At 34.1% G+C, this 26,467-nt stretch overlaps 2 protein-coding genes, 2 long non-coding RNA genes, 4 other non-coding genes and 2 pseudogenes across 10 annotated transcripts; 9 read left to right on the top strand and 1 right to left on the bottom strand.

Annotated features, from left to right (window-relative positions):
- Positions 1 to 1,006: 1,006 nt before the first annotated feature.
- Positions 1,007 to 2,804, top strand: LOC112498988 (uncharacterized). Its single transcript, XR_003066448.2, has 3 exons — positions 1,007 to 1,197; positions 1,955 to 1,998; positions 2,586 to 2,804. It is a non-coding gene; the product is annotated as an uncharacterized LOC112498988 (long non-coding RNA).
- A 43-nt stretch (positions 2,805 to 2,847) lies between these two features.
- On the bottom strand, positions 2,848 to 6,974 carry LOC102629028 (hypothetical protein). 3 transcript variants are annotated; one of them, XM_006484952.4, is made up of 9 exons: positions 6,504 to 6,974; positions 5,563 to 5,677; positions 4,920 to 5,036; positions 4,565 to 4,651; positions 4,015 to 4,091; positions 3,715 to 3,842; positions 3,327 to 3,463; positions 3,077 to 3,156; positions 2,848 to 2,950 (listed from the first exon to the last, which is right to left on the bottom strand). In XM_006484952.4, exons 1-8 carry the CDS (start codon positions 6,698 to 6,700, stop codon positions 3,079 to 3,081), a joined length of 936 nt encoding a protein of 311 aa, XP_006485015.1. In that variant the 5' UTR covers positions 6,701 to 6,974; the 3' UTR covers positions 2,848 to 2,950; positions 3,077 to 3,078. The 3 variants fall into 3 exon arrangements, with proteins under 3 accessions (XP_006485015.1, XP_052296099.1, XP_052296100.1); XM_052440139.1 differs by having other exon boundaries at positions 2,848 to 3,156; positions 6,504 to 6,970; XM_052440140.1 differs by lacking the exon at positions 6,504 to 6,974 and adding an exon at positions 5,934 to 5,955 and having other exon boundaries at positions 2,848 to 3,156.
- Positions 6,975 to 10,745: 3,771 nt separating this feature from the next.
- On the top strand, positions 10,746 to 12,715 carry LOC102629882 (uncharacterized). The gene is made up of 2 exons (XR_371296.4): positions 10,746 to 11,217; positions 12,496 to 12,715. It is a non-coding gene; the product is annotated as an uncharacterized LOC102629882 (long non-coding RNA).
- LOC112499087 (small nucleolar RNA Z107/R87) lies at positions 10,944 to 11,046 on the top strand. The gene has a single exon (XR_003066613.1). It is a non-coding gene; the product is annotated as a small nucleolar RNA Z107/R87 (small nucleolar RNA).
- LOC112499116 (small nucleolar RNA R30/Z108) lies at positions 11,122 to 11,221 on the top strand. Its single transcript, XR_003066639.1, has one exon. It is a non-coding gene; the product is annotated as a small nucleolar RNA R30/Z108 (small nucleolar RNA).
- LOC112499098 (small nucleolar RNA snoR31) lies at positions 11,315 to 11,407 on the top strand. Its single transcript, XR_003066624.1, has one exon. It is a non-coding gene; the product is annotated as a small nucleolar RNA snoR31 (small nucleolar RNA).
- LOC112499082 (small nucleolar RNA snoR31/Z110/Z27) lies at positions 11,865 to 11,961 on the top strand. The gene has a single exon (XR_003066608.1). It is a non-coding gene; the product is annotated as a small nucleolar RNA snoR31/Z110/Z27 (small nucleolar RNA).
- Positions 12,716 to 15,414: 2,699 nt separating the features above from the next.
- Positions 15,415 to 17,510, top strand: LOC102624432 (3,9-dihydroxypterocarpan 6A-monooxygenase-like). The gene is made up of 2 exons (XM_006485095.4): positions 15,415 to 16,374; positions 16,497 to 17,510. Exons 1-2 carry the CDS (start codon positions 15,460 to 15,462, stop codon positions 17,136 to 17,138), a joined length of 1,557 nt encoding a protein of 518 aa, XP_006485158.1. The 5' UTR covers positions 15,415 to 15,459; the 3' UTR covers positions 17,139 to 17,510.
- Positions 17,511 to 19,236: 1,726 nt separating this feature from the next.
- LOC102630066 (3,9-dihydroxypterocarpan 6A-monooxygenase-like) lies at positions 19,237 to 21,176 on the top strand (annotated as a pseudogene).
- A 2,894-nt stretch (positions 21,177 to 24,070) lies between these two features.
- On the top strand, positions 24,071 to 25,938 carry LOC102624706 (3,9-dihydroxypterocarpan 6A-monooxygenase-like; annotated as a pseudogene).
- The last annotated feature ends 529 nt before the right edge of the window (positions 25,939 to 26,467 follow it).

The raw sequence follows: 26,467 nt of genomic DNA, 5'->3' as shown, positions 1-26,467 counted from the left end.
AAGAATAAGTTGTTTATTTACACTGAAATGAAAGTATAGAACCAGAATTAAAATGCAATTTATGTATTTATTTTGTTTTGAATTGAGGGTAAATAGTTTTAAATTACAGTTTTACTTTTATTTAAAAAAATTATAATTTTTAATTACAAAATTAATAAGAAATATATTCGAAAAATAAAATACTTATTTTATTACATTTGTAAACTAATAATAATTATTAATATTTTGAATTATGTAAAATCACAATTTTTTATTAATTTTAATTTTAATAATATAAATTAAAAATTATTAATACCAGCAACCCAAATGAAACATTATTATTAATAACATAGTACAAAATTAATATTTTCTAAGAATAAATTATTTGTTATTATTAATAATTATTAATATTAAATAAATATAATAATATTATATTTTCAAATAAAGATAGTATATAGTAATATTATTAATTCTCTAAGAATACAATAATATTATTTTTAAGTAATTTTAACTTAGTAAATTATTATTTTTAACTAAATATAATAATACTATTTAAATAAATATGATATAATTTATTTTACTCTATTAAATTTAATAAAAGAAGGGTCACAAAAGAAAAGGTGGGAGTGGGCCCCATGAAAGTGGGAATCCACCACCTCACTCCAAAAATGAGTGAACTCCACAAAGTGAAATTTCTACTCCTCTCTTAAAATATGTAAATAAACACTGGAATGGAAGGAATTTATATTCCTCAGTCCTCACTCCTACTTAAGTAAATAAACATAGTATAATATACAAATATCAACGCCCCAAGTGAGATGATGATATTGCCTCTGAAGAACAAGAATAGGCATGCTCAGTTCATATTCATTTATGTAAAGGAAGTTCCAGAAGACTCTTCCTCCAGACTAGTAATGACAAGGTAACACAAATAACGTTAAATAGGCCAAAAGAAACTACTTGTGCTCTTGGTAGGTCACCTTGTGGCACACAACATGTAATATCCCAAATCTCCTAAGGGTATTTAAGTCTTTTTAATTTTTAGTGATCATTTTTACCCTAGTATAAATAGAATAAGATGTCTTTTTCATTATAAGAGAGAGAGAGAGAAAAGAGAAAAGAAAAGAAAAAGAGAAGAAGAAAGTCTTCTTCTTCTTATTAGTTCTGTCATAGGCAACACATGAGATCAAGGTGTTATTGTTGGGAGAAGTTTTGGAGGTAAGTTTTAATCTTGGTTTTTATTAAATTGTTGTGGAGAAGCATGATTGCAATAGAAGTAGAAACCTACGATTTTACAGAAATATGCTGACAGTGAATTATTACGAAAATCATAATACTTTGTATAAATTGATTTTGATTCTGATTTTTGGGTATGTTAGACTAGACATCGTCTAGAACGTTTTGAAACTTGTTTCAAGTTAATCGGATAATATTTCAATTAATTATAATTTTTCAAATTCAAGTCTGAAAATCTGGAAATTTATGATTTTAGTGAATAACGTGAATTACGAAATTATTTTTACCATAGTTAGACTTCTTAAAAAATTATGAAATTTGGACCAATGATTTTTATATATGTCTAGTATGATTCTGGAAATTTTCATGATTTTATGATAAAGCAATAAATTGTTTTGTATTTGTAAAGCAAGTGTGTTCAAAACAGAAAACTGTTTGACAATATTGATGATGTCTGAAACGTGAATTATTTTCAATAGTTTTTGAAGGAATTATGTTATGAAATTTTTATCAATGAACTTTCAATGTGTCAGCATATGGTTTGTAAAATTTGAAATTCTTCCAATAAGAGAATAGTTTATTAAAAATCGAAGAAGTATGGACTGTTATGTTTTAAGGGCTGATTATTGAGAACATTTGAGGTTTGGCTTTTGAGTTGTTTACATTGAAATATTTGAGGACATTAGAGTTTATGATTGAGATTTGATTATATCTTATGAGGCGTTATTGGTGATTTTAGGTTGATGGTATCAGTACGCATTTGTTACATGAGGATGCCAAGAGGTAAGTAAACTAAACTTTAAAACGAATCACACTAAATAATATATATGTTTGACTTGTGTGAAAAACCTATTTTGATATGTACAAATATGAATTTATATGTGTCTGCTCATGTGTTTATGTGATGTGTTGTTATGTAATGGGCGTATGTATGTACATGGGCATATGTATGTGTGATGGTTCATTCGCATGAACACGAAAATGCATTGATTTTTCTATGAATGAGCAAGTGAATTTTAGCAAACGAAATTTCTGTTTTATGAGATTTTGCATTGGGGGCCACCTCTTGAAGTTGTGTGGGGGCCACCTCTTGAGGGCCAGAGGGCCAGAGCGCCGCAAAGTGCCACGCATGGTGCAAAGTGCCACGCACAGCACAAAGTGCCACATTGCAGGATACGTATTTCATCGAAAGAAAATGAGAAAGTTTGAAAGCGACAAAAAGAGATTTTTATGAATTTATTTTACAGTATTTCCAAAAGATCATGACATATCATCCATTGCATTATGTATAAGTATGTATGTATTTTCCATATAAAAAAAACTAGTTTGCTTACTGGGTTTTGTACTCATTATAGTTTATTGTGATTCAGTTTCCAGAAATCAGGATTGATTCGTGATGAGTGAGAAGATGGATTTGAATTGAGGATAGTAGATGGTTTGGTTAAGTTTTTAAGTTATTCCGCTGGCTTTTGTATTTGAGGCTTGAATTTTATCGATTGTAAAGAGTTATTTAAATTCATATGTGAGTTGTGGACATATTTGCCCTTAGATTTCGGATTGGGGTGTTACACAACATATCTCATTTTCTTGGGTGAAGCAAGCACATCCATCCACTAGAATTTAATTGTATCATTTACTCAAAGGAAGTGACTTCTTTTTGCATAAAAAATTTCTCTTCAAAGTGCAAAACTACAATGTCATCCGCCACAAAGTTTCGAACACGGTTTATTGGCACCTATATATGTTCATGATTATCTTGATTTGTTTATATATACAGAGAATTGGTTATCTTCACAGAAAGAACTTGCGACAACTTCATATGTGAGTTGTACAGAAAATAAAGATTAAATAGCTAATGCACCTTTAATCGAAGGGGTCAATCCGTGGATCATGTTCACTTGCCATTGCCATTCCCGTACAGAGGCATGTAGGGCACATCACCTGCAAAGTATAAGAAATGATAAAAAAAAAAAAAATGAATTCTGAGAATTTGTGCGCCAAAAGCATGCATATACAGTACCAATTACAACTAATGTATTTGAAAAAGAAGTGTAAAATAATTCTGTAAATGAATCCCATGTTCAAAATATTTCATTAGGTGTCCATCCAACCTTTCCAGATCCTGAACAGTTTGAACATCTTTCTGTTTTTGGTGCAGATAGAGGCTGATCTCCACCATTAACTGTTGAGACTGGTTCAATAAGAACAAGAGATCCAGTATTCGAGCACCGTGCACAAGCGAGATATCCTGCATTTATCAGGTCAAATACGAAGAAAAACACAGTAAGAAAGATTTCCTTTCTCGACAATTGGATGAATGTATGAATCCTTTACAGACAAAGAAGCCAATGTGGATATACTCAACAAATATCTATCTGTAGCCAAAGTGAACACAGAATAATGGTAGCATAACTGCAGAGTGCCGAAGGTCTAGCAGAAAGGTTTGTTAGAAATAGACATTAACGGCCTAGAAAATAGAGGATAGATTCAAGAAAATACCTGTTCCAAGACAGTATTTGCATCTTTTTTGTTCCTGCTGCTTCACATTGTTTACTTCAACTATCATCAAGGCTGAAATCACCCCAACTGCTCCTCCAGAGAATGATGCAACTATAGGGTCAACCTGACTGAAATTTGCAGCAGCAAGTATGGTGAGTATCAAATCATAGCATCTCCAAAATTTCATCATATTCTAAGAGAAAGAACCATCATGGAAGAGAGTGGACTGTATTTTATTCAACAAGCAAGCTGCAAGCCGGTAACAGTGCGACTAGAGATGGATGATTGTATAATCAATACCTCAATTGCATTGGTAAATGCACACTCTGGATAAAATCTGCATATGATGTGCCCCCTATACCCAGCTTAAGCTCCAACTGAGATGCAAAACAAAAGCCAAATTGTGTTAAGAATATGGAACTCATCTCCATCAACATATCTTCAATTGCTCACTAATCATTGGATATTGACTAAATTTTGAGCAATTTCTCTTCGGCAGCAACTATGTACTAACTCAGGAGGACTCAAGAATCAGCTAATTATATTTTTTAGAAAATGTCTTCCTCTGTAAGAGAGAACTTAACAGTTAACACTTGAGCATGATATTATTCTCTCCCTTAATTTGTCCTCCAAGTTTGCACATCTTGCACCAGTCATTTGGCACCTTTCATTCCTCAAGTTATCCACTACGTTCCTTGTTAAGAGAAGTAAATTATTGACTAGGTTCCTTATCAAGAAAAGTAATTTAAGAAGAAATTTTTTTCTTCTAGTCGACTGATTGATGGAGAGATGGGCATCTCAAAAATCACAGGTAATCTGATAATAGCAGCTAAATGTATAAATAACTCACAGAGGGTGCTAGAAGGCCACCAAAAAGAATAACCCCAGCAATGAGAGAAAAACAAGTTGCATAGTACACCTTCAAATTCGCTGCACTCTGAAAGCAAGCATTGAAATCATTAATCAATTAACATGCAGTCAACATCTTCAAGGAGAAGATGTACCTAATTTAGCCAGCTAATATTGCAAGAGTCAATAACAAAGGGAAAAGGAAGTACACTTAATTTCAACTAAACAAAATTTAACGACTGACTCATGTAATTACAATAAAGAATACTAGCATTAACTTGGGAAACAAAATATGGATAGAAAAAGGAACACTCACATTGCATGCCGGAAAAAAATAAATAAATAAAAACACTAACCAAAGGAGGCAAGAACGGGATGAATGACGGAAAACTAGGAAGTTCGTTGTCTTGTTCTTCTTTGGAAATACCAAGTTCAGCATTTTTAATTCTCTGTTGTATCCTCAGCCTGCGAACCTACGCTCATTTGAGAACAAAGATAAGCGCTAAGGCAATGTCATAAAAAATGTACGTTAGAATTGAATCTAAATGTAAATTAAAGCTAAATGTAAATTAAAGCTAAGAGTAAATGTTTCTGCATGTACTATAAAGATGGAGCATAGAAAGGGGAACGTAAAGTTATGCCGGAGAAGAGATACCATACATGTTAATAAACATTCAAAAACCAAGAACTGATAAACTACAACCATAATATATTATCCTAACTGTGTGGATTAGCATCATATATTTCCAGCAGAACCACTACCACAATACATTAAACCTTGTATGAACAACTGCCTATAAATAAAATCAGCTTAGGAATTGTATTTTGCAATACATGTAGCCTTGATATTCACACATGAATCTAGTTTAAGTTGTTTAAAAGTTGTCATGAGTGCATTGTCATTCCTAGCAAAGACAGTGGATAAACTCTCCTATGGTATAATAATGTTGTCCTCCTTGACAAAAGACATTAACAGCCAGCAAAATATCATAAGCTCACCTCTTCCATATGCAGGAAAATTTTATTCCGCCGACTTCGAATATTATCGTGTATTTCTTGCAGTTCCATCTTGGCAAAGTCCTGCACTGTTTCAGGACCTTCTATGATGCAAAATCTGCATTCAAAATCACAAAACAAGTATATAAAAAGCTTTCCATTGGATTTTTTTGAGACACCTAAGACATATCTAATTTTTGCATGCCAATTATAAGTCAAGCCATGCATTGCTCTCTTGCCCCACCACCAAAGAAAAAAATGGGGAAGTTTCTTGTTCAGTGTGATATGCAATCCACAAGAAAGAGTAGTATAAAGGAATTGTTATTGAGTGATCTCAAAACAGTTGGAAAGTTACTTTCAAAGTATCCTCTTACCATGCATCCCTTCATCTCTAATGTTGGTATTATATACTCACTTCTTATTCCAAATAGACGTGCATATTTTAAGTATTGATATCCTTTGCATGTACCTATGGCAGTTCAAGCCAAAGCACTTATTGAGAAACGGCACCGCACTCAAGAGTCGTGCAACATGTGATTCATCAAGTGGATGATATATTGAATTTTCACAAATTTTCAATAAAATCTATTACACCTTTTGGGATGAATAACTGTATATGATAACTCTTTGAAAAATTCTCAAATCAAACTCCCTCCCAGGAGTATTTACACTGTTCTAGCGCCAATTTTCGCCTGTTTGCCATTTGACCAACCAAATTCTAAATTCAACTTCAACATCACAATTTGATGCGCTCAGTACAAATACCAGCAAGAAAAATAACAGTTAACACCAATAACAAACATGTAGCCATCACTCTGTGATCGCTTCACAGGAGTCATATGTAATTTTTTTTTTAAAAAAAGTTATATTGCAGTATGTTATTTGAAAAATTCGCATCATCCGAACAGATAAAACATCAATCATACATAAAAGAGAGAGATTACCCGGCGGCGTTTTTATCAGCGGACTCGGCGTCGATCGACGGAGCAAAAGAAGAAGATTCAGGCTCCGACGCTCTACATCGCCAATTCGAATTAAGCCGGCGAAATCTAGAGTTGCCGCCGTGGTAATTGTACGGAATCAGCGGTTTTTTAGCTGGATACAAACCGGCCAAAACGCGGCCGCCGCAACACATCAACATCGTGAATTGAATGAATATCTATTTATTAGATTATGTTTATTGCTCTGCAGAGCATATGAACAAGGGAGTGGGGGAGTTTAATAAAAGACAAGCATCGCAGAGCGCAGGCGTTGAAACGTCGAGGCATTTTGGTTTCGGAATCCCATTATTATTTTTCTTTATTTAATTCTTTATTTTATTATGGTGGGAAAAATATCGTTGGTGTTTGCTACGTGGAAGGTAGGTATTGGCGGTTTTTTTTTTTTTTTTTTATCAATTGAAATTTGAGAATGGAGCTTTGTCTGTTCCGCCTTGGTGGTTTTTTACCGGGAAAATCTATGGCTGCCTTCGCAACTGGTATGTTTTAAGAAATAAAATTGAATAACTTTTAAATAAAAATAAATAAATAAATTCTCCGGATGTGAGATGTCCCCATTTTAATTAATAACTAATTAGAATTTGTGATCTCATATTCTTTTTGGAATTAGTGTTTCTTCAGTGACTCTCGATAACGGTTTGAACATTTTATTTAGAATTTCGTACTCTTTTTGGTGATTACCACATTTTTTTAAGATATTAGTATAAGAGACTCACTCTTAAAATTAAATCTTAATTTCGTTTGTCATAAAATTTTATGTGCGTGTCAATTAATTGAGTTGATAAATTATTATGTTGAAAACAAGAGATATTAATTTCAAACCTAGCTAGCAAAATATATCGATTTGAAAGCAAGAGTTGCAATTGAATTTAGTTCGCATGGGTTGCGGTTAGTAGGGGTGGCAAAAAAGCCCGGGCCGGCCCAGGTCCGGGCAAGCCCAGCTCAGGCCCGCGGGTCCGGCCCGCATGGGGTGGGCCTGGATATGGGCCTAAAAATTATGAAGCCCGCATATGTTGGGCCTGGACAAGGGCTTAGCAAAAAAACCCGAACTTGGTCCAGGCTTTCTAAATTTATGAATAAAAAATAAATTTAATTTAAATAAAAAAAAATCAAAATATTAAATTAGTTTAATTTTTTATATTAGTATTTGTTATTTTATTAGGTTGTATTGCTAATATTTAATGTATTTGACTATTATTCTATTTATATATTATATTATTATCTTTAATTTAAATATTTTTCTTAATTTAAAAAATATTTTATAATTAATTTAAAAAGCCCGAGCCCGGCCCAGACCCGTCTAAGCCCGGCCCGAGTTCGGCCGGGCTTTTGAAGGGCTTGGACATCGTTTAACTAATGTGGGCTTGGGCCTGGGCTTTGAAAAGCCCGGCCCAAGCCCGCAATTTGCCATCCCTAGCGGTTAGGCTAAATTAAGAAAAAGAATACATTATTTTTGTCTCTACACGTGTGGTAATGTTTCTCCTTACTTAGGTAGTGTTTGTTTTTTATCTTAAATCTAAATGAGTCTGAATGCATCTAAATACGAAAATCTAAATGACATGTTTGTTTTTCTTTTTTAAATATCTGAATATAAGTGACATCTTGTTTGTTTTTATAATAAAAAACATCTTAAACTTAGTTATTTGACATTTATGTTCTTGTAAATTAAAACAAAAAAAGAGGATTAGATTTTATAGTTTAGAAAATAAGTTATTTTACTGAGATATTTTTAGAATATAATATTTACTTGTCATTCAGACTTTTTTTCATTCTGATAAAAGTCACAAAAGTTTCTTTTTTCTATTCAGATGTAAATATCTAAAAATCAGACATAAGTTCTAAAAAACAAACAAACAAATTTTAAAAAATGTCTGAAATTAATAAAATTTCAAATTTAAGACATTTGACAAATAACCTCTTAATGTAGCCACTATTTTTTTAAGTAGATTTCTAAAAGGGCGAGACTATTTGTACTCTAAAAATCACCCTGAACACTTTTGTTTTAATAAAATAATTTATTACAAAATTACCCATCATATAAATTACTATTAAGGACAATTTATTTATGAGTCAATACAACTTAATTACTTTAAACACTCATATGATACACTCATTATTTAACATATAATCTTTTTATATCTAACATGTTAAAAAATAATTCATTGGAACATGCAGCAAATCAATATTTTAAATAATTTTGAAGACAAAATATTTTTAAGACTTACAATTTTCAAGAAATAAAATAAACTAAAATTATTGCAAAGGTGTTCATGCTTTTTGTCTTTGATCTATAAATAAATAAAAGCACTTTAGGTTGCAATTTGATTTTCAATTATTATTGGGGTAGTGAAAGTCCATACTTCTTGATCTTAAAGAATTTATAGGTGCAAAAATTAATGTGGAATACATTCTTTAATTAACGAAAACTAATAAATAAAATTATTTTAAAAAATTTGTTTAAAACTTGACTTAATTCTACTGTTGCAAGTTATGTTATATGTATTAAATGAATTTTCTTTGAGTGTGCTAAATATTTTTATTGGTGTTTTGAGTAAATTAATTTAAATGATTTAAGTAGGGATTTTTAGCATTTTAAAGAGTATACGAAGTAAAAATTAATTTTTCAAATTTATTACATGAGTGTATAGAGTAATAGAGTGTTCAGAATAATTTTTAGAGTACAAATAACTGTATCCTTTCCAAATTGAAATTCAAAATAAGTTACAACACAGTTGTTGGCACATTTCTAATACTACACCCCATACTTTATAAAATGAAATTGAAGAGATAAAAAAAAAAATCATATTTTTAGTTAAAAATAAAGAGACCCTTAAAATTTATTACATGAGTGTATAGAGTAATAGAGTGTTCAGAATAATTTTTAGAGTACAAATAACTGTATCCTTTCCAAATTGAAATTCAAAATAAGTTACAACACAGTTGTTGGCACATTTCTAATACTACACCCCATACTTTATAAAAATGAAATTGAAGAGATAAAAAAAAAAAAATCATATTTTTAGTTAAAAATAAAGAGACCCTTAAAATTTAGTTCTTAATTAAACATTTAAGTCGTGTACGAAGTATTTATTATATTCTTAATTAGCATCCAAGTAATGTGTCACATTAATTGTCTTATGTGAGATGTGCTCGAAACCTTTGAAGTTTAACTTCTAATTAGATATTTAATATTACTGATGGATGTAATTTAATAAGGCGAAAAGATAGGTAAAAATTAAGGTGGCGTTTATTTTTTAACTTAATGACTTAAAGTGATTTAACTCAATTAATTAAGTTAATTAGAGATGTTTGTTTTTATAACTTAATGTGACTTTTTAGATAATTTTGACTTAATAAAATAAGCTAATTTTTTTTTTAGTTTTTTACTTAATGGAGAAATCTGAATTAAGTCAATTATTTGCTAATGTCAAAAATATCCCTGTTTTATAATTTATTTTTCATGTCTATCCCAAAACTCACCTATAGATATTTGCCCCACATAAAAATATCCCTGTTTTTTCTTTCTTATATTATATATGATAAAATTTGAAATTTATGGTATTTTATATATTAAAATTCTAAAATAATTATGTGTTCACTTGAATATAGTTTTACTTATAAATGTTAAAATATTGTGGTGTTTAATATATTATTTATTTGGCATTCAAATTTAATAAGGATACAAATGTAAAAGTACATATTTTCAGCTTTTTAAGTTGAAAAAAACAAACAACTTAATACTTATTTTTCGAGATTCAGACGAAAAATAAACATATTATTCAGATTCAGACATTCAGACCTATTCCGAATTCAGACTAATTCAGGTCTATTCAGATTTCAGACAAAAAAACAAACGCCACCTAAGTCAACTTACCCCAACTCACAAGTAATTTTTCATAACTCTTTAATTATTTAATTGACAATAATTGAATTATTAAAAAAAAAATTTATAAGTCGAGTTAAGTTACATTTACTTAACAAGGCTCAAAAAAATAACATCAGAACTGATTAGAGAATGCTTATCTATTTTTTATTATTTTTTTTTCAAACAAGGTCATCAAAAGCTGGGGGTTTAAAGCCGGGTCGGATCGAAGACCCGGATATGCAGTTAATCCGGAACACCCGGTTGAGTCCTCAATAAAACCCTAGGGTTTCATACATCGCACTCCTATATAAATTCATAACACCCCCCACCCTTCTGTAGTCGCCTCAGTTTTCCCTCTCCTCCATCAATCAAGTTCACGGTTTCATATCATTCATTGCTCTCTCTGTTTCGTTTTTCATGTTAAATTATTATTATTATTTTGGTATTGTCCAGTTTTTTTCAAACTCGTTTCACTAAAATTGAATTATCAATCAACTACACGATTTAAAAAAATAAAAAAAGATCGCGGTGATGACTCAGTAAAATTCAAGCTCAACAGACCGGAATGCAGGCTTCTCTTTTCGAGAACTTTGCGTGTCGACAACCCCGCTGAACTGAGCGATCTCTCACTTTCCATTTTTTATTTTCAATTTTATTTTCTTAAAAAAATATTTTACTAGGGGAAAAATTAGGTAAAGAAGGGATTACGATGAGGATTCACAGCTCCCTCTTCCGAAATTTATTGAAGAAATTGGCTGGCAGAATCGAACCTATGACTTTTATTGCCACCACTGAGTAATCTTCTTTACTTTTGATTTTACCACTTTTTTTCTTTTTTAAAAAATTATGACCATCTCGATTTTGTCTTAATTTAATTACAATTATGCTTTTGTGGATGAGGATGAAGCTACAATCTTATAATCCAACACTTGATCTGAGATATTCATTATCAAATGAAGCTTTAAGTATTTGCTTCTGAATCTGCTTTTCAGTTTTTGCTCCTTCATTGATAATTGTATCCACTATTCCTGAAGACTAAAATTATATATTTTTGCAAAATTTTGCCATGATTTCTGGTTGGTGATGAGATGGCATGTCGAATAAAGCTGTGAGATTATCATTTTTCATTGGTGTACAAATTTAATGTATTTTTGAAATCTATTGGTGCTCTTTTGTTTAGGACACACGTTGCTCTAAAATTCATTTAGACTTTGGTTATCTAAAGATAGGTAGATTTAGTTAATAGGAATATAACAACATCTATAACCATGTTAGCTAGTTCTATCTATCTTTTGAAATTCCATGTTTACTTGAATTTTGTTAATAGAATTGACATTTGGATAAGTGTTAATCAGATGAAATGTCTTTGTAACCAATGCATTAATTCTGTAATTTGTTCTCAGTTTTTAATGGCCAGAGGGTTATTACAGTTTATAAACTGTGTCATCATGTGATGAAATGAGGAAAAATCTTAGGACACCTTCCTACACGGCATTCATTTGCTGTGGATGAGAAGAAAGTTTCCATTCTGATGGTGATCTTGTCTAGTGAGGGAATTCATTTATTTTGAACTACAATGTGTGAATGGCCTTGGTCAGTTTTTATTTTTATTTTTAAATAAATTTATTTTTTAAATATTGATAAATTTAAAGTGGGTTAAATTAACTACACTTGGATTTATTAATATTTTAAAGGTAAATTTATTTTAAAATAAAATAAAATAGTAAAAAGTCAAATAATGAAAAATAATGGGTATTACATCTGTATGAAATGCAATGCAATGACATTATCCTCATTCTTACTTGTATGAAATCTTATTAGTTGGGAGCTCTTAAGTTAAATTTAATGTAATTTATATCTACTCACTTGAATAGTGTGTGGTGTGTGACTCACGTACTGTTCATGTGAGTGGTGTAACTTAGCATTTGCCATCTTATTAACTGTGGTCTGTCTGTTTTTATGATTTGATTGGACGCTGATACAATGATAAGTACCTTTAACAAAAGTTTGTGTTCCTTGATGTGTGCCATTCTACTCACTCCTTATTCTTTATATATTGTCTTTTATTTACAGGTTATTGATTACTTCCTACATGAGTACTTGTATCCATAATATATTTGACTGTATAGACGGTGGATTACTTTGTATTTTTATGATTGTATCCGTTTCATCTATTGTTATTTGTTTTGTTATCACACTCATTATTGAGATAGGGATAGCCTGATAGGATATATTGTTTGAACAGTTGTAGCAGATTTTATAATCAACTGATTGAACAAGCATTGTGTTACTACTAATTCAAAATCTTGTACTTTTTTAGTTCCTTAAATGTACAAACTAAGATAATATTTTAAGAGCAGTGCTAAATGGTGGGAGAGATGAGAGAGGGATGGCAGAAACAGCAGCATGTGCTGCTGTTTTTGTGCCTACTTTGTTCATCCGTTTTATTATTTAAAAAATTAAAAAATAGTAAAAAATTAATTCATTTGTTCTCTGGTTAGGGAGAGGGAAAATGTTAAATATTATTTAAAAAATTAAAAAAATAAAAAATTAATTCATTTGTTCTCTCGTCAAGGAGAGGCAATATGTTAAAGGAAAATGTTAAACGTCGGGAAGGTTGAGAGAACTTAGAGAGAACTGAAAATTGGACGTGCTGTCAATAAGTGAAAAAACAAGCGTATTAAATATTAATTTTTTTTTCTTTTTCACAATTCTTTTTTGAATTGCTTTTTGTCTTTCATGTGGGCTCTTACTTACTTTTTGTTGAATATTTTATAAAAGAGTTGTGAAAAAGAAGAATGAAAAATTAATATTTAATGCGTTTGCTTTTTCATGTAGGGCCAAGGGCATTACTCATTTTTCATTCTTAATGAAAAATGTTTGTTTCTCTTGGGGTTCTCTTAACATTCATGACGTTTAGCAGCACTCTATGTTTAATGTGATGTAGTGTTTGAGTGTTGAGGATGAGGATAAGCTGCTTTTGTATTTTCTCTCGATTGTCCTTTGAATTTTTTTATTTTTCATTTTTTAAATAAGAAAATGAAGAGAGAGGGGGCATATTTCTATGGTCCGTCTCTCATCTTTCTCGTCGTTTAGTATTTTTCATATTTTAATTTTTTAAAATATTTTTTTGGCTATAATGAATTATGTACTATTACATTTTCTAATTTTCACATGCATGCACTTAAAAATATCATTTTTATTTCGGTGTGGCCATTGGCACTCTTAACAAATATTTTCTATTTATTGTAAGTTAACAATTTCAAATTTAAATTGATTATTAGCCAGCTTATTCCATGAGTCTGTGCAATAGTTAGAAGTTTATTTTTCTTAACTGATTATTTTTCATATTATTTCATGAGTATGTGGAATAATTAGAAGTTTATTTACAAGTAAACTAAATTAATTGGGAATATTGAATTGAAATTATTTAATACTCATAATCAAATTAAACTACTTCTCTCACAATTGTGGGGAAGGATAGGAGTATTTTTGTGCATTATTCGATGTTGATATATATAAATTTTTTTTTTGGGTTTCCCATTCAAAACATTTTATAGATGCACACTTTTTATGAAGGTGATTTTCTTCTAAATGTTCTAAAAATAGATCAGAAAATGAAAATAGCAAACCCGCTACATTGCACACAGATGCGAATGTAGTCTTCTATTTTATTTTAATTTGTACTTGAATCATGATGCTTATTAGTAACTGGTGACTCATGAATTAATATATAATGCAGAATATTTTTCTTCTGTGTGTGTGTATCTTGTGTATTTAATTGGATGCAATTCAACTTTGCTCTCAAGTTTTTTTTTGGTCAAGAATTGCTTTAAATAATTTTTTTTTAAAATAATACAAAAAAAGCAGCATCAACTTGCGTTGATTGCTTGAGGGGTCCAGAATATAAATCAATGGAAGTTGGAGTGGTCCATAAACATATGATGTAGGTTTTAGTTTGTGACCATTTGTGCAGCCAACAAACTAAGACGAGATGCTGCAGTTAAAAAAATGAATTCGTACATCTTTTGTGAAAGAAAGCAACTGAAAATTGGACGGGATGACATGTTAAAGAAGTTGACGGGGATGAGAACCGATTGAAAAGCAAGGGGGAAAAAAAAAGAGCGTAAAATTTAAAGTATGATGGGTGCGATAACAACATTTGCATAACATTTCTAGGGCAAGATTAAAAAATAGTGATTATCTCCAACTATGATCAAAGCTTAAGGCTATAATCGTCAATATCATGCATTTGCATAACATTTCTAGGGCAGATCTAATTGCACTTTAATAGACATTTTAATACAAAAAATACAATTAAGATTAAAACAAACTTCACTAGAAGCACTTTCCATCTTTTAAAAATTTAATATATTCTCACCAATGGGCCTTTGGTCCAGTGGGAGAACCCTTGTATTTACAATAATGAGTGTAAGGGTTCGAGTTTCCATAAAAGTATTTATGTGGCTTATTTATAATCCTCCCTCAATTATCAAATAATTGCGTGAAGTCATTCTATTCCTCACGAAATGTGAGTGGAGTAGACAGTCTTCGAATATTTGAGAGAGTTTGAAGAATTTGGGCAGCACTTCAGAGGAGTACATGTCATGAAAAAGGTCCCAATTATAAAATCTGTTTGTAAATATTAATTGTAATACCTACAGTCCTGTATAACAGTATTAAAAAAAATTTTAATATATTCTCTTATAATTTGAACTTTGGTGTTCCATGTTACATTTTAAGGTGGAAATAACTTGTTCTACATGAAATAGTTATAGTCCAATTATCATAAAACATTATAATTATTCTTAAATGAAGCCAAGTACCCACCACAGGCATAAGAAACAACTTTTCTAAAACTTACATTTTAGGCTAAGTTTTGAATGGTTGCATGAATAAATAATTAAAAGAACTTGAAAAAAGTAATTATTATTCTAAAATATGCATCTCTATTGTTATTTAAACACATAGCAAGCTCAACTTTATATCTTAGCTACAATTTCTTTCTTTCTTTTTTTTTTTTGGCATTTTTGAGCCATGGCTGGCATGCAAGATGCTGTACTTGTCCTCATCTGTGTAGCCTCCATCATCTTGGTTCGAGCCATCTTAGCCAAAACTCAAACCAGGGCTCGCCTCCCGCCGAGCCCACGCCGGTTACCAATCATAGGACACATGCACCTCCTCGGTCCAGTCCTCCCCAAAGCCTTTCACAATCTTTCAACCCGCAATGGCCCCTTAGTCCACTTCTTCATCGGCTCAAAGCCCTGCGTGCTTGCGTCCTCCCCTGAAATGGCCAAAGAATTTCTCAAAACCAACGAATCAATTTTCATGAACAGGCCCAAAACGGCCAATCTTGATTACATCACGTATGGCTCATCTGATTTCGCCACCGTGCATTATGGCCCTTACTGGAAGTTCATCAAGAAGCTCTGCATGACTGAGCTTCTCGGCGGAAGGACCCTGGACCAGCTCCGACCCATTAGAGAAGAAGAAACCAAGCGGTTTTTAAGGCTAATGCTGAAGAAAGCTGAGCTTGGAGAGGCCGTGAACTTTGGAGGGGAGCTTATGAGGTTGACAAATAATGTAATATCGAGGATGACCTTAGGGCAGAGGTGTTCTGATAGTGAAGATGAAGCTGGTGAAGTGAGGAAGTTGGTGAAGGAGTTGAATGTGCTTGGAGCCAAGTTCAATCTTTCGGATACCATCTGGTTGTTCAAGCATTTTGACTTGCAGCTGGGGTTAAAGAAGCAGCTTAAGGATGCTCGCGACAGGTATGATGTTATGATGGAGAGGATCATCAAGGAGCATGAAGATGAGAGGATGAAGAGGAAGGAGAGTGGTGATGGCGAAGGTGAAATTGTCAAGGATTTGCTAGATATTTTGTTGGATATTTATGAAGATGAGAATGCGGAGATGAGATTGACTAGAGAAAACATTAAAGCCTTCGTCATGGTAATGTTAAATTTTAATCGTACGCTGTTATAAATGCACACGTGACACAAAATCATTAAATTCTATACGAATTTGGCATGTTAGTGATATTAACATTTGAATAATTTCTTGTGTTTTAACAGAATATTTTTGGGGCTGGAACTGATACGTCTTCAATTACAGTAGAATGGGGACTAGCAGAGCTAATTAACAAACCGGAAGTGATGGAGAAAGCAAGACAAGAGATTGATTCTGTTGTTGGCAAAAGTAGAATTGTGGAGGAATCAGACATTCCTAGCCTTCCCTATATGCAAGCCGTGGTGAAAGAGATACTAAGACTTCACCCAACTGGACCGTTAGTCGTGAGAGAGTCATCCGAAGACTGTACAATTGCTGATTACAGGATTCCAGCAAAGACCAGGCTGTTTGTTAACTTGTGGTCCCTCGGAAGGGACCCCAACCATTGGGAGAAACCACTTGAGTTCAGGCCGGAGAGGTTTCTAAGCAAGGAGTGGAGCGCAAAGAGCCAGTTTTTGGATGTCAGGGGACAGTACTTTCATATGATTCCATTTGGGAGTGGAAGAAGAAGCTGCCCTGGAGCTACTCTGGCATTACAGTTTGTTCCCACCACACTTGCTGCTATAATTCAGTGTTTTGAATTGAAAGTTGGTGATGGAGGGAATGGAGCTGTTGACATGGAAGAGGGTCCTGGACTCACTCTTCCCAGGGCTCATTCCCTAGTCTGTACTCCAGTGGCTAGGCTCAGTCCATTCCCATCAATCTGATTGTGCTCCTGTTGTATGGTTCATTTGAATTTGATGTAGTGTACGTCTCATGGTTGAAGCATAATGGCAGTTGATAATAATGTAAATACAGTGTGATATGAAAAACAGAGAGCCAAGCTCAGTGTATTTTGTGTTACTTCTATGCTCTTAATGTGCCATTTGTCACTGAGATTTCGGAACAAGGAGTTTCTTTGGATCTTATCCCAGCAAGTTCTTATTTTCAGATCAGCTGCGAAAGCCTGAATTATTGTGCTTCTAGCTGGAGCGCCAAGTTACAGGTTCTAGTTCTGAAATGCCGACCGATGACATAACTGATTCAGAACAAGAAACTTTGGCAATTTAGTCAAGTCCAAACGCTTTTACCAAATTAGTTATTTATTAGCTTTCATCAGTTTTATATTTTAATTGCCAACATTTCTCATCATTCAAACTAATAAATAATGAATTTGAAAAATCTCTAGATATACAATACGAAATTATAAATATCAAGCATTTTTTTACAGGATACAATAAAAAAATATAGACCTACTTCCTCAGTACAACATAACACAGAAACCACAAATGACACCAGGAAAGCAAGAAACAGAGCAAAGCAAAGCTAAAGAACAAGGTCCGACCAGGCATTTTCAAGCGTAGCTGAAGCATTTTCTTGATCAATTGATAGGATATGAACCATCGTCAAATTCTGAATGATAAATATATTAACAATAATGCTATAGCTACTCGTATATTAATCACAGCTTTACAATTATATATAAAATACATTTGTGTAACTGTCCATGAAAATCCGACATTATTTTAGCAGTATCAATAGGTAGCTTGTCAAACAAGAAACATAATGCTTGTATGTAACCAAACCGTATCTAAGCCCCCTAATCTACAGGCAAAGATTGAGTAATTGTATGTACAAAACCTCCTGGTCGAAATAGGTTTTCAAATTACGCACAATGAGAAATTCATTTTCCTTGTTATACAAGTTATTTTATCATGGGAATGAAAACCTAACAATTTATTTTATTTTTCTGAATTTTACAGAATATTTGTTCAGCCAGTAGCGACCCACCTAATATAACTATAGAAAGGGCACTAGCAGAGCTTATCAATCACCAGGACATAACGAAAAAAGCAAGAGAAGAGATTGATTCTGTAGTCGGAAGGAGCAGACTAGTGGAAGAATCAGATATCAAAAACCTTCCCCATCTCCAAGCTACATTCAAAGAAGCACTTTGGCTTCACCCCCTACTGGCCCAATGGCCATAAGAGAATCAACTGAAACCTTCAACCAATGGCCATGGGAGTCCTATACAACCCATTTCCGCATTTTGTGATATCGCACCTTATCATCAATCTATCAAACTCTTGAACCAAAATCCTTTAACCCAAAAAAAGAAGAAGAAATAATAATAATAAGATGAAGAATCAGGTGACAAATTCATGAATCAAGTTTGAAAACCTATGAATGATGAATGTACCACATTGCATCAGATGACAGGGAAACGCCCAGTGGTTTTAGGAAGTCGTTAGTCCACCGAAGCCGCCTCTTTTTCCGTTAATTTAGATGCTTGACCATAGCTTGACTAATGAATGTATCACTTTACCCCTAATGTAATCTAATGTTAATCAAAGTACCAGCTTACATCATTCTCATATATTAGTTGCTAACAACTTTCGTTATTATACATGCAAGCGAAGAGAGATTGCTATTAATTACTAGAATAATAATTTATGTTGCAAACATTTGGCCTGAGTTTTAACTTTAGTTCACAAGAAAACTAGGAGAAGAATGATAATCGAGAGGATCAGACGAAATTAATATACTGAAAGCATAAGCAGTAGCATACAAACAAATTAGGTAAAAGGACATTATCATTTACCAAATCTTGCCGACCCAGGACATCTGATTGGAAGAAATACCTACTTTAACAAATTCAATGGATAAGATATGGAACATTGTGCAATTTTAAAATGATAAATATATTAATCACAGATTACGATTATAAATTGTATTCGTTTGGGTGACTGTCCAAAGAAAAGTCTAAGACATTATTTTGGCAGTATTAGTAGGTAGCTTTCAAACGAGAAAAATGCAATGCTTGTAAGCAAAACCATATCTAAAGCCCCAAGTCTACAAGTCAAAGACTGAGTTATTTCTCAAATTATTTGCTTCAATTTCCTTAATAAAACCTCTTTTCACTTTTTGCCTTCAAAAAGAATCAAACATGGCTGATTTGCAGGGTTTCTTTTTACCTTTCATTATTTGTCTAGTTTCCTTGCTCGTGGTACAAGCGATCTTCAGAAGAACCAGGATACAGTCTCGACTTCCACCAAGCCCAACCGCACTGCCAATCATTGGACATCTTCATCTTCTTGCTCCAATTCCTCACTAAGCCATTTACAAACTTTCAAGCCGCTATGGACCTTTGATTCATTTCTTCCTTGGATCAGTCCCCTGTGTTGTTGCTTGCTCCTCAGAAATAGCAAAAGAGTTACTCAAAACCCACGAAAACGCTTTCAGCAGCCGTCCAAAGATGCTTGCTGTTGACTACCTTACATATGGTTCAGCTGGTTTCATCTTTACTCCTTACGGACCTTATTGGAAGTTCATGAAGAAGTTATGTATGTCTGAACTTCTTGGTGCAAGAACACTGAACCAGCTCCTTCCAGTCCGGTCAGAAGAGATAAGACGGTTTATACAGATGGTGCTAACAAAAGCAAATGCTAAAGAGGCGGTTGATGTTGGATTAGAGATCAACCGGTTAACAAATCACATAATGTCAAGAATGACTATGAGTCAAAGATGTTCTGACAATGAAGCCGATGAAGTGAGGGAGTTGGTGCAATCTATATTACAGCTTTGTGGTAAATTTAATCTGGCTGATTGTTTTTGGTTCTGTAAGAACTTAGACTTGCAGGGGTTCGGCAAAAAGACCAATGAAGCTCGTAAAACATTTGATGCAATGATGGAGAGAATTATAAAAGAGCATGAAGAAACAAGGAAGCTTAATAAGGAAACTAGTGGAGATGATGCACCAAAGGATTTACTTGACATTCTACTAACTATATTAGAAGATGAGAGCTCAGAAGTTAAGTTGACGAGGGAAAACATAAAGGCCTTCATTCTGGTAAATAGTCTTTGGCACCTCTGCGTGAACTTATTATTATCCAAAATTTCCCTGATTCACTACTAGCAGAACTATAATCACGAGATGAAAATATAATAATTATTTTTTCATTGCACAGGATATGTTTTCAGCTGGCATGGATACAACTGCTGTTACTATAGAATGGGCGCTGGCGGAACTAATTAATCACCCAGATATCATGAATAAAGCAAGAGGAGAGATTGACGTTGTAGTCGGAAAAAACAGATTAGTAGACGAATCAGATATTAGCAACCTCCCTTACTTTCAAGCCATAGTAAAGGAGACACTTCGGCTTCACCCCACTGGCCCAATGATCGTGAGAGAGTCAATTGAAAGCTGTACCATCAATGGCTATGAGATTCCGGCAAAGACCAGAGTGTTCATTAATGTGTGGGCAATAGGCAGGGACCCGAACCACTGGGAAAAGCCACTTGAATTCCACCCTGAAAGGTTCATTGGTGAAGATGGAAAGACCCAGTTGGATGTCAGGGGCCAGCATTATCATTATATTCCATTTGGTAGTGGAAGAAGAGCCTGCCCCGGAATCTCTTTGGCACTACATATGGTTCAGACAACCCTTGCTACTATGATTCAGTGCTTTGATTGGAAGGTTAATGGAGGAGATGGCGCTACAGTTGACATGGAAGAAGCCCCTGGCCTAACTCTTCCGAGGGCTTGTCCGTTAATTTGTGTCCCGCTCACTAGGCTTAATCCATTTCCATCATTGGAATGATTGCATTCAACAATAATGTAAATGCGCCATGATGTAAGAGTATAGAACTTGATCAATTACAAATATCAAACACATTAGAAACCAAACATGCATGATGCAAGGACCTTACTGGTTGTAAAAATGGAATCAATATCCAAAGCAATAAGATATATGTGAGTTTAAACTTCACTGCAGTATAATTAATCATGATTCAATAAGATATATGTCATGAGTAAATTATTTATATAATATGTTGGGAACTTGTCCAGACAAGTAATGTAATAGTTGTAACAATATTTCTCAAGTCTACAAGGTAAAAGACACAGAAATTTCTTCTCCCTAAAGCCAACACAGCTTCCCTTGCTCTTATATAAATACCTTCCTAAGATAAACAACTTAATCTGACAGCAAGCATGGCTATGATCCAAAGATATTTCTAAAGAAACTTGTTTTCATTTCTTAAATAAAACATTATACACTAAGAGTTATTTATAGATGCAGAGGTTATATTTTTTCAAAGATTACATATGTAAATACGGAAGGAAATGTGTCAATCTGATCGGCGTGGATCGTGTCTTTGACAAGTGCAAATTATCCCTTTGATAAGTGCGGATTATGTCTTTGAAAACTTCCTTCAATGCCGTTTTATTTGACATTCTCAACACTCCCCCTCAAGCTGGTGCATAGATGTCTTGCATACCCAGCTTGTCTAGGAGTTTTGTAAATGTCCTGCTTGAAATGGCCTTCGTTAAAATATCTGCAAGTTGATCTTCTGATCGAATTTTCGACAGTTCTAAGATTTTTTCATCTAATTTCTCCTTGATGAAAAATCTATCTACCTCGACATGTTTTGTTCGATCGTGTTGAACTGGGTTATGAGCAATATCTCGTGCAGCTTTGTTGTCACAGTATAGTTGTATTAGTTGTTGTGATGGATAGCCCAAATTGTTTAAGATAAAGCTTATCCATAGCCCTTCACATACCCCAAGGGCCATGACTCGATATTCTGCTTCAGCGCTCAAACGGGCAATGACATGTTGTTTCTTGCTTCTCCATGTGACAAGGTTGCCTCCCACAAAGGTAAAGTATCCTGAAGTAGAGCGTCTATCACTAACTGACCCGGCCCAATCTACATCAATATAAACTTCTATGTTGCTGTAATCCTCATTTTTGGAAAATATGATTCCTTTTCCTAGATTTGTCTTCAGGTACCTCAGGATCCGCATTACTACTTTCATGTGTTGTTCTCTGGGATTATGCATAAACTGACTTACAACACTCAATGCATAAGGAAGATCTGGCCTTGTGTGGGACAAGTACATCAATCTTCCAATCAGAATTTGATATCTTCCTTTGTCTATTAGAACTTGGTCTGAGGTAATACAAAACTTCAGTCCTTCTTCTATTGGGGTGTCAATAGGCTGACAAGCTGTCATTCCCGTTTCGTGCAATAGATCTAAGGCATATTTCCTTTGAGACAGAAAGATTCCTCCCTTAGATCGAGAAACCTCAATTCCAAGAAAATATTTTAAGGCTCCTAAATCCTTCATCTCAAACTCTCTCAACAAGTACTTTTGAAGAGCCCCTCTTTCTTCCTCGTCATTGCCTGTAACTACCATATTATCCACATAGACAATAAGGGCAATGATTTTACCTTGTCGTTTTTTAATGAACAAGGTATTATCTGAATTGCTTTGGTTATACTCAAAAAGAACCATAGCCTTTGTGAATTTCCTGAACCATGTTCTTGGAGATTGCTTCAACCCGTACAATGATTTCTTCAATTTGCATACTTTCTGATTGAGTCGTTCTGGTCCACTGCATCCTGGTGGCAGATCCATATAAATTTCTTTAGACAGGTCTCCATGGAGGAAAGCATTCTTTAAATCGAACTGTTGCACTGGGCAATCTAAGTTGACTGCTAATGATAATAAGATACGAATAATATTAATTTTTGCTACCGGTGCAAACGTATCGGTATAATCTATCCCGTATGTCTAGGTGTAACCCTTAGCTACGAGTCTTGCTTTGTATTATTCAATAGAGCCATCTGCTTTGTAATTTATAGTGTAGATCCATCGGCCACCCACTGGTTTCTTTCCTTGTGGAAGATCAACTAGTCCCCATGTTTGATTTTTCTGAAGAGATCTTATTTCGTCATTCATAGCCGCTTTCCACTTTGGGTCTTTTAAGGCTTCCTGTACACTGTTAGGAATAAATACAGTAGATAATTGATTCACAAATGACTGATTTGATTCTGATAAGCGATAGTTAGACACAAAATGACTCATAGGGTATTTGACTCTACTAGAGAAGTCAGGCTCATATATGGGTTTAGGGACACCTCTATTTTGACGCTGGGGAATAATTCTTCTTATTGGACTTGTGGTAGGAACATCCTCTGCAGACGATCTTTAGATATGAACTTGACTAGAGAACACATAAAGGCTCTCATCAGGGTAAATACTCTTTGACCCATGTGTACTTTTTTCGTTTCTTTTAAATATCACAAGTGAAGTAAGATTTTTCGGCATTGCCCAGGATTTTATTTTCAGCTAGGACAATTCATCTGCTATTACTAATGCACACTGGCAGAAATAATCAATCACCCAGATGTGATTGGAGAAAGCAAGAGAAGAGACTGATATTGTAATAGGAGAAAACAGACCATAGTCAAAGAAACACTGAGGCTTCACCCTGAAGCCACCCCTTTGATCATAAGAGAGTCAAATGCATAACTGTACCATGAATGGCTATTGAGATTCCACAAAAGATCAGAGTGTTCATTAACGCGTCGGCTATAGTCAGGGACCCAAACCACCGAGAGAATCCACTAGAGTTCCTGTATAAGAGGTTTGTTGGTGAAATGGAAAAGAGTAAGTTGACCGGAATCAAAGCAAAACTTGTGTTTAAAATTCGGTTGACTAAAATGAACGCTGGACCATTTGCATACAAACAAGTTAAGACAAGGAATAAACTTTAAAATAAGATTCAGCAAATAGTAGTCCAACTAATATCAATAAAGAAAGCAAGTTGCCTTCATACAAATAAAGCAATTTCCGGAACAATAGATTAAACCCAACATTTGAAGCAACAGCGGCAAAGACTTTGTAACCGTTCAAAGAATCTCTCTGGACATTTTCTCACCCGTTACACTTACACCAAATTAATTATATAAACCGCACCTTAGGACCAACAGCTCAAACTCAGTTTGTTTTTCCAATAAGAGCATATATACATGGCTGATTTCAGTGGCTACATTATACTTTTCCTTATATGGCTAGTCTCCATGATTTTGGTCCGAACAATTTTAGGAAGAAGTAAGATCACATCCAATCTTCCACCAAGTCCACTGGCATTACCAATCATTGGACGTCTCCATCTCCTTGGCCCAATACCTCACCAAGCTCTTCACAAACTCTCCATGATGGACCCTTGATTCATTTTTTCCTTGGCACAGTCTCTTGTATTGTTGCTTGCTCCCCTGAAACAGCAAAAGAGATCCTCAAAACCCATGAAACTTCTTTCTGTGACCGCCCCATTTCGGCTACTGTTGACTACCTTACATATGGCTCGGCTGATTTCGCATTTGCGCCTTATGGACCACACTGGAAGTTCATGAAGAAAATATGCATGACTCAACTTCTTGGTGGCCAAACACTGAACCAATTTATCCCCATTAGGTCTGAAGAAATAAAGCGATTTATGCAGCTCATGCTGAAGAAAGCAAAAGCAAGTGAGGCAGTTGATGTTGGAAGAGAGCTTATACGGCTAACAAATAACGTGATGCCAAGAATGACTATGGGCCAAATATGTTCTAATAATGAAGAAGAAGCCGATGAGGTGATGAATTTGGTGCTATCCATATTTGAGCTTAGTGGTAAATTTAACTTGGCAGACTGTATTTGGTTCTGTAAGAACTTAGATTTGCAGGGATTTGGCAAGAAGATGAAGGAAGCTCGAAAGAGATTTGATACAATGATGGAGAGAATTATAAAGGAGCACGAAGAAACGAGGAAGACTAATAAGGAAACTGGTAGAGATGATGCACCAAATGATTTACTTGACATTCTACTAACAGTTTCAGAAGATGAAAGCTCAGAAATTAAGTTGACAAGGGAAAACGTAAAGGCCTTTTTCATGGTAAGAAGTCTTTGACACTATGCATGAGCTTTTATCATCCATATCTCTCCGATTTACTAGTTTCTGAAAGCTTATAATGTATTGCACAGAATATATTTTCAGGTGGCACCGATACGTCTGCTATCACTACAGAATGGGCGCTAGCAGAGCTAATTAATCACCTAGATATCATGAACAAAGCAAAAGAAGAGATCGATGTTGTAGCAGGAAAAAACAGATTGGTAGAAGAATCAGATATCGCCAACTTCCCTTACCTCCAAGCTTTAGTAAAGGAAACACTTCGGCTTCACCCTGCTGGCCCAATGTCCGTAAGAGAATCAACTGAAAACTGCACCATCAATGGCTACGAGATTCCGGCAAAGACCAGAGTGTTCATTAACGTGTGGTCCATAGGCAGGGACCCGAAACACTGGGAAGCCCCACTTGAATTCCGCCCCGAAAGGTTCATTGCAGAAGATGGGAAGAGCCAGTTGGCTGTCAGGGGAAAACATTATCATTATATACCGTTCGGGAGTGGAAGAAGAGCCTGCCCTGGAATCTCGTTAGCACTACACATGGTTCATTCAACACTTGCTGCTATGATTCAGTGCTTTGATTGGAAGGTTAATGGAGGAGATGGCGCTACAGTTGACATGGAAGAAGCGCCTGGCCTAACTCTTCCGAGGGCTCATCCGTTAATTTGTGTCCCGGCCGCCAGGCTTAATCCATTTCTCTCATTGAATGACTGGAGCAGTCAGCAATAATGTAAATGCACCATGATGCTAAAGACCACAGAGCAAAATCCGGTGTATTTTGTTCTTGTGTTTCTGTCAGGTTCAAAATTAAAAAACTCAGGTTATAATTAAAGAATTGGTTTACAAATTCATGAATCAATATCCAGGCTTTCCCTATCGTCCGACTCAAAGGCTTACATCAGGATTTGAAAGGACAACAACTACGAAAATTTTAAATGCATGAAAAACGTGGCAACGAGGAAAAATCCTAAAAGCTTTCGCTGATTATTCAAGAGTATTAAGCTTATATCAGGCTTATTTTTTTATTGCTAACGACACAAATATATATATAAAATGGGTGATTGAAAAGAATAAGGACTTGCACGGTAAAAATTATAAAATATATTTAGATAAAATTAAAAACCAACCTAAACAAACGGCGTTTGTTTTATATTCATGTTGTCGACGTTTGTCAAACGTTAGCTGAATCTGTCAAATAGCATATTAAATATTCGTACTGAAAGAGCTCGAATACTATGGCCTATGAAAACATTGTCAATGACAAACAAAATGATGTGTAAAAATAAAAATAAAAATAAATTTGAGAAAAACTTGTAA

The sequence above is a fragment of the Citrus sinensis genome, chromosome 4 (genome assembly GCF_022201045.2).
Source record: "Citrus sinensis cultivar Valencia sweet orange chromosome 4, DVS_A1.0, whole genome shotgun sequence".
Classification (NCBI taxonomy): domain Eukaryota; kingdom Viridiplantae; phylum Streptophyta; class Magnoliopsida; order Sapindales; family Rutaceae; genus Citrus; species Citrus sinensis.
The sequence above is the reverse complement of the archived record's forward strand: the minus strand, read 5'-3'. Positions and strand labels throughout refer to the sequence as shown.

What these genes read in the sequence shown, in the direction of transcription:
- LOC102629028 (XM_006484952.4), bottom strand. Translation starts at nt 6,700, where the DNA reads ATGTTGATGTGTTGCGGCGGCCGCGTTTTGGCCGGTTTGTATCCAGCT. An exon ending in CATTTACCAATGCAATTGAG is followed by an intron (nt 3,843 to 4,014) that starts GTATTGATTATA and finishes TGCAAATTTCAG; the next exon opens with TCAGGTTGACCCTATAGTTG. An exon ending in CAAATACTGTCTTGGAACAG is followed by an intron (nt 3,464 to 3,714) that starts GTATTTTCTTGA and finishes TGATAAATGCAG; the next exon opens with GATATCTCGCTTGTGCACGG.
- LOC102624432 (XM_006485095.4), top strand. Translation starts at nt 15,460, where the DNA reads ATGGCTGGCATGCAAGATGCTGTACTTGTCCTCATCTGTGTAGCCTCC. An exon ending in ACATTAAAGCCTTCGTCATG is followed by an intron (nt 16,375 to 16,496) that starts GTAATGTTAAAT and finishes GTGTTTTAACAG; the next exon opens with AATATTTTTGGGGCTGGAAC.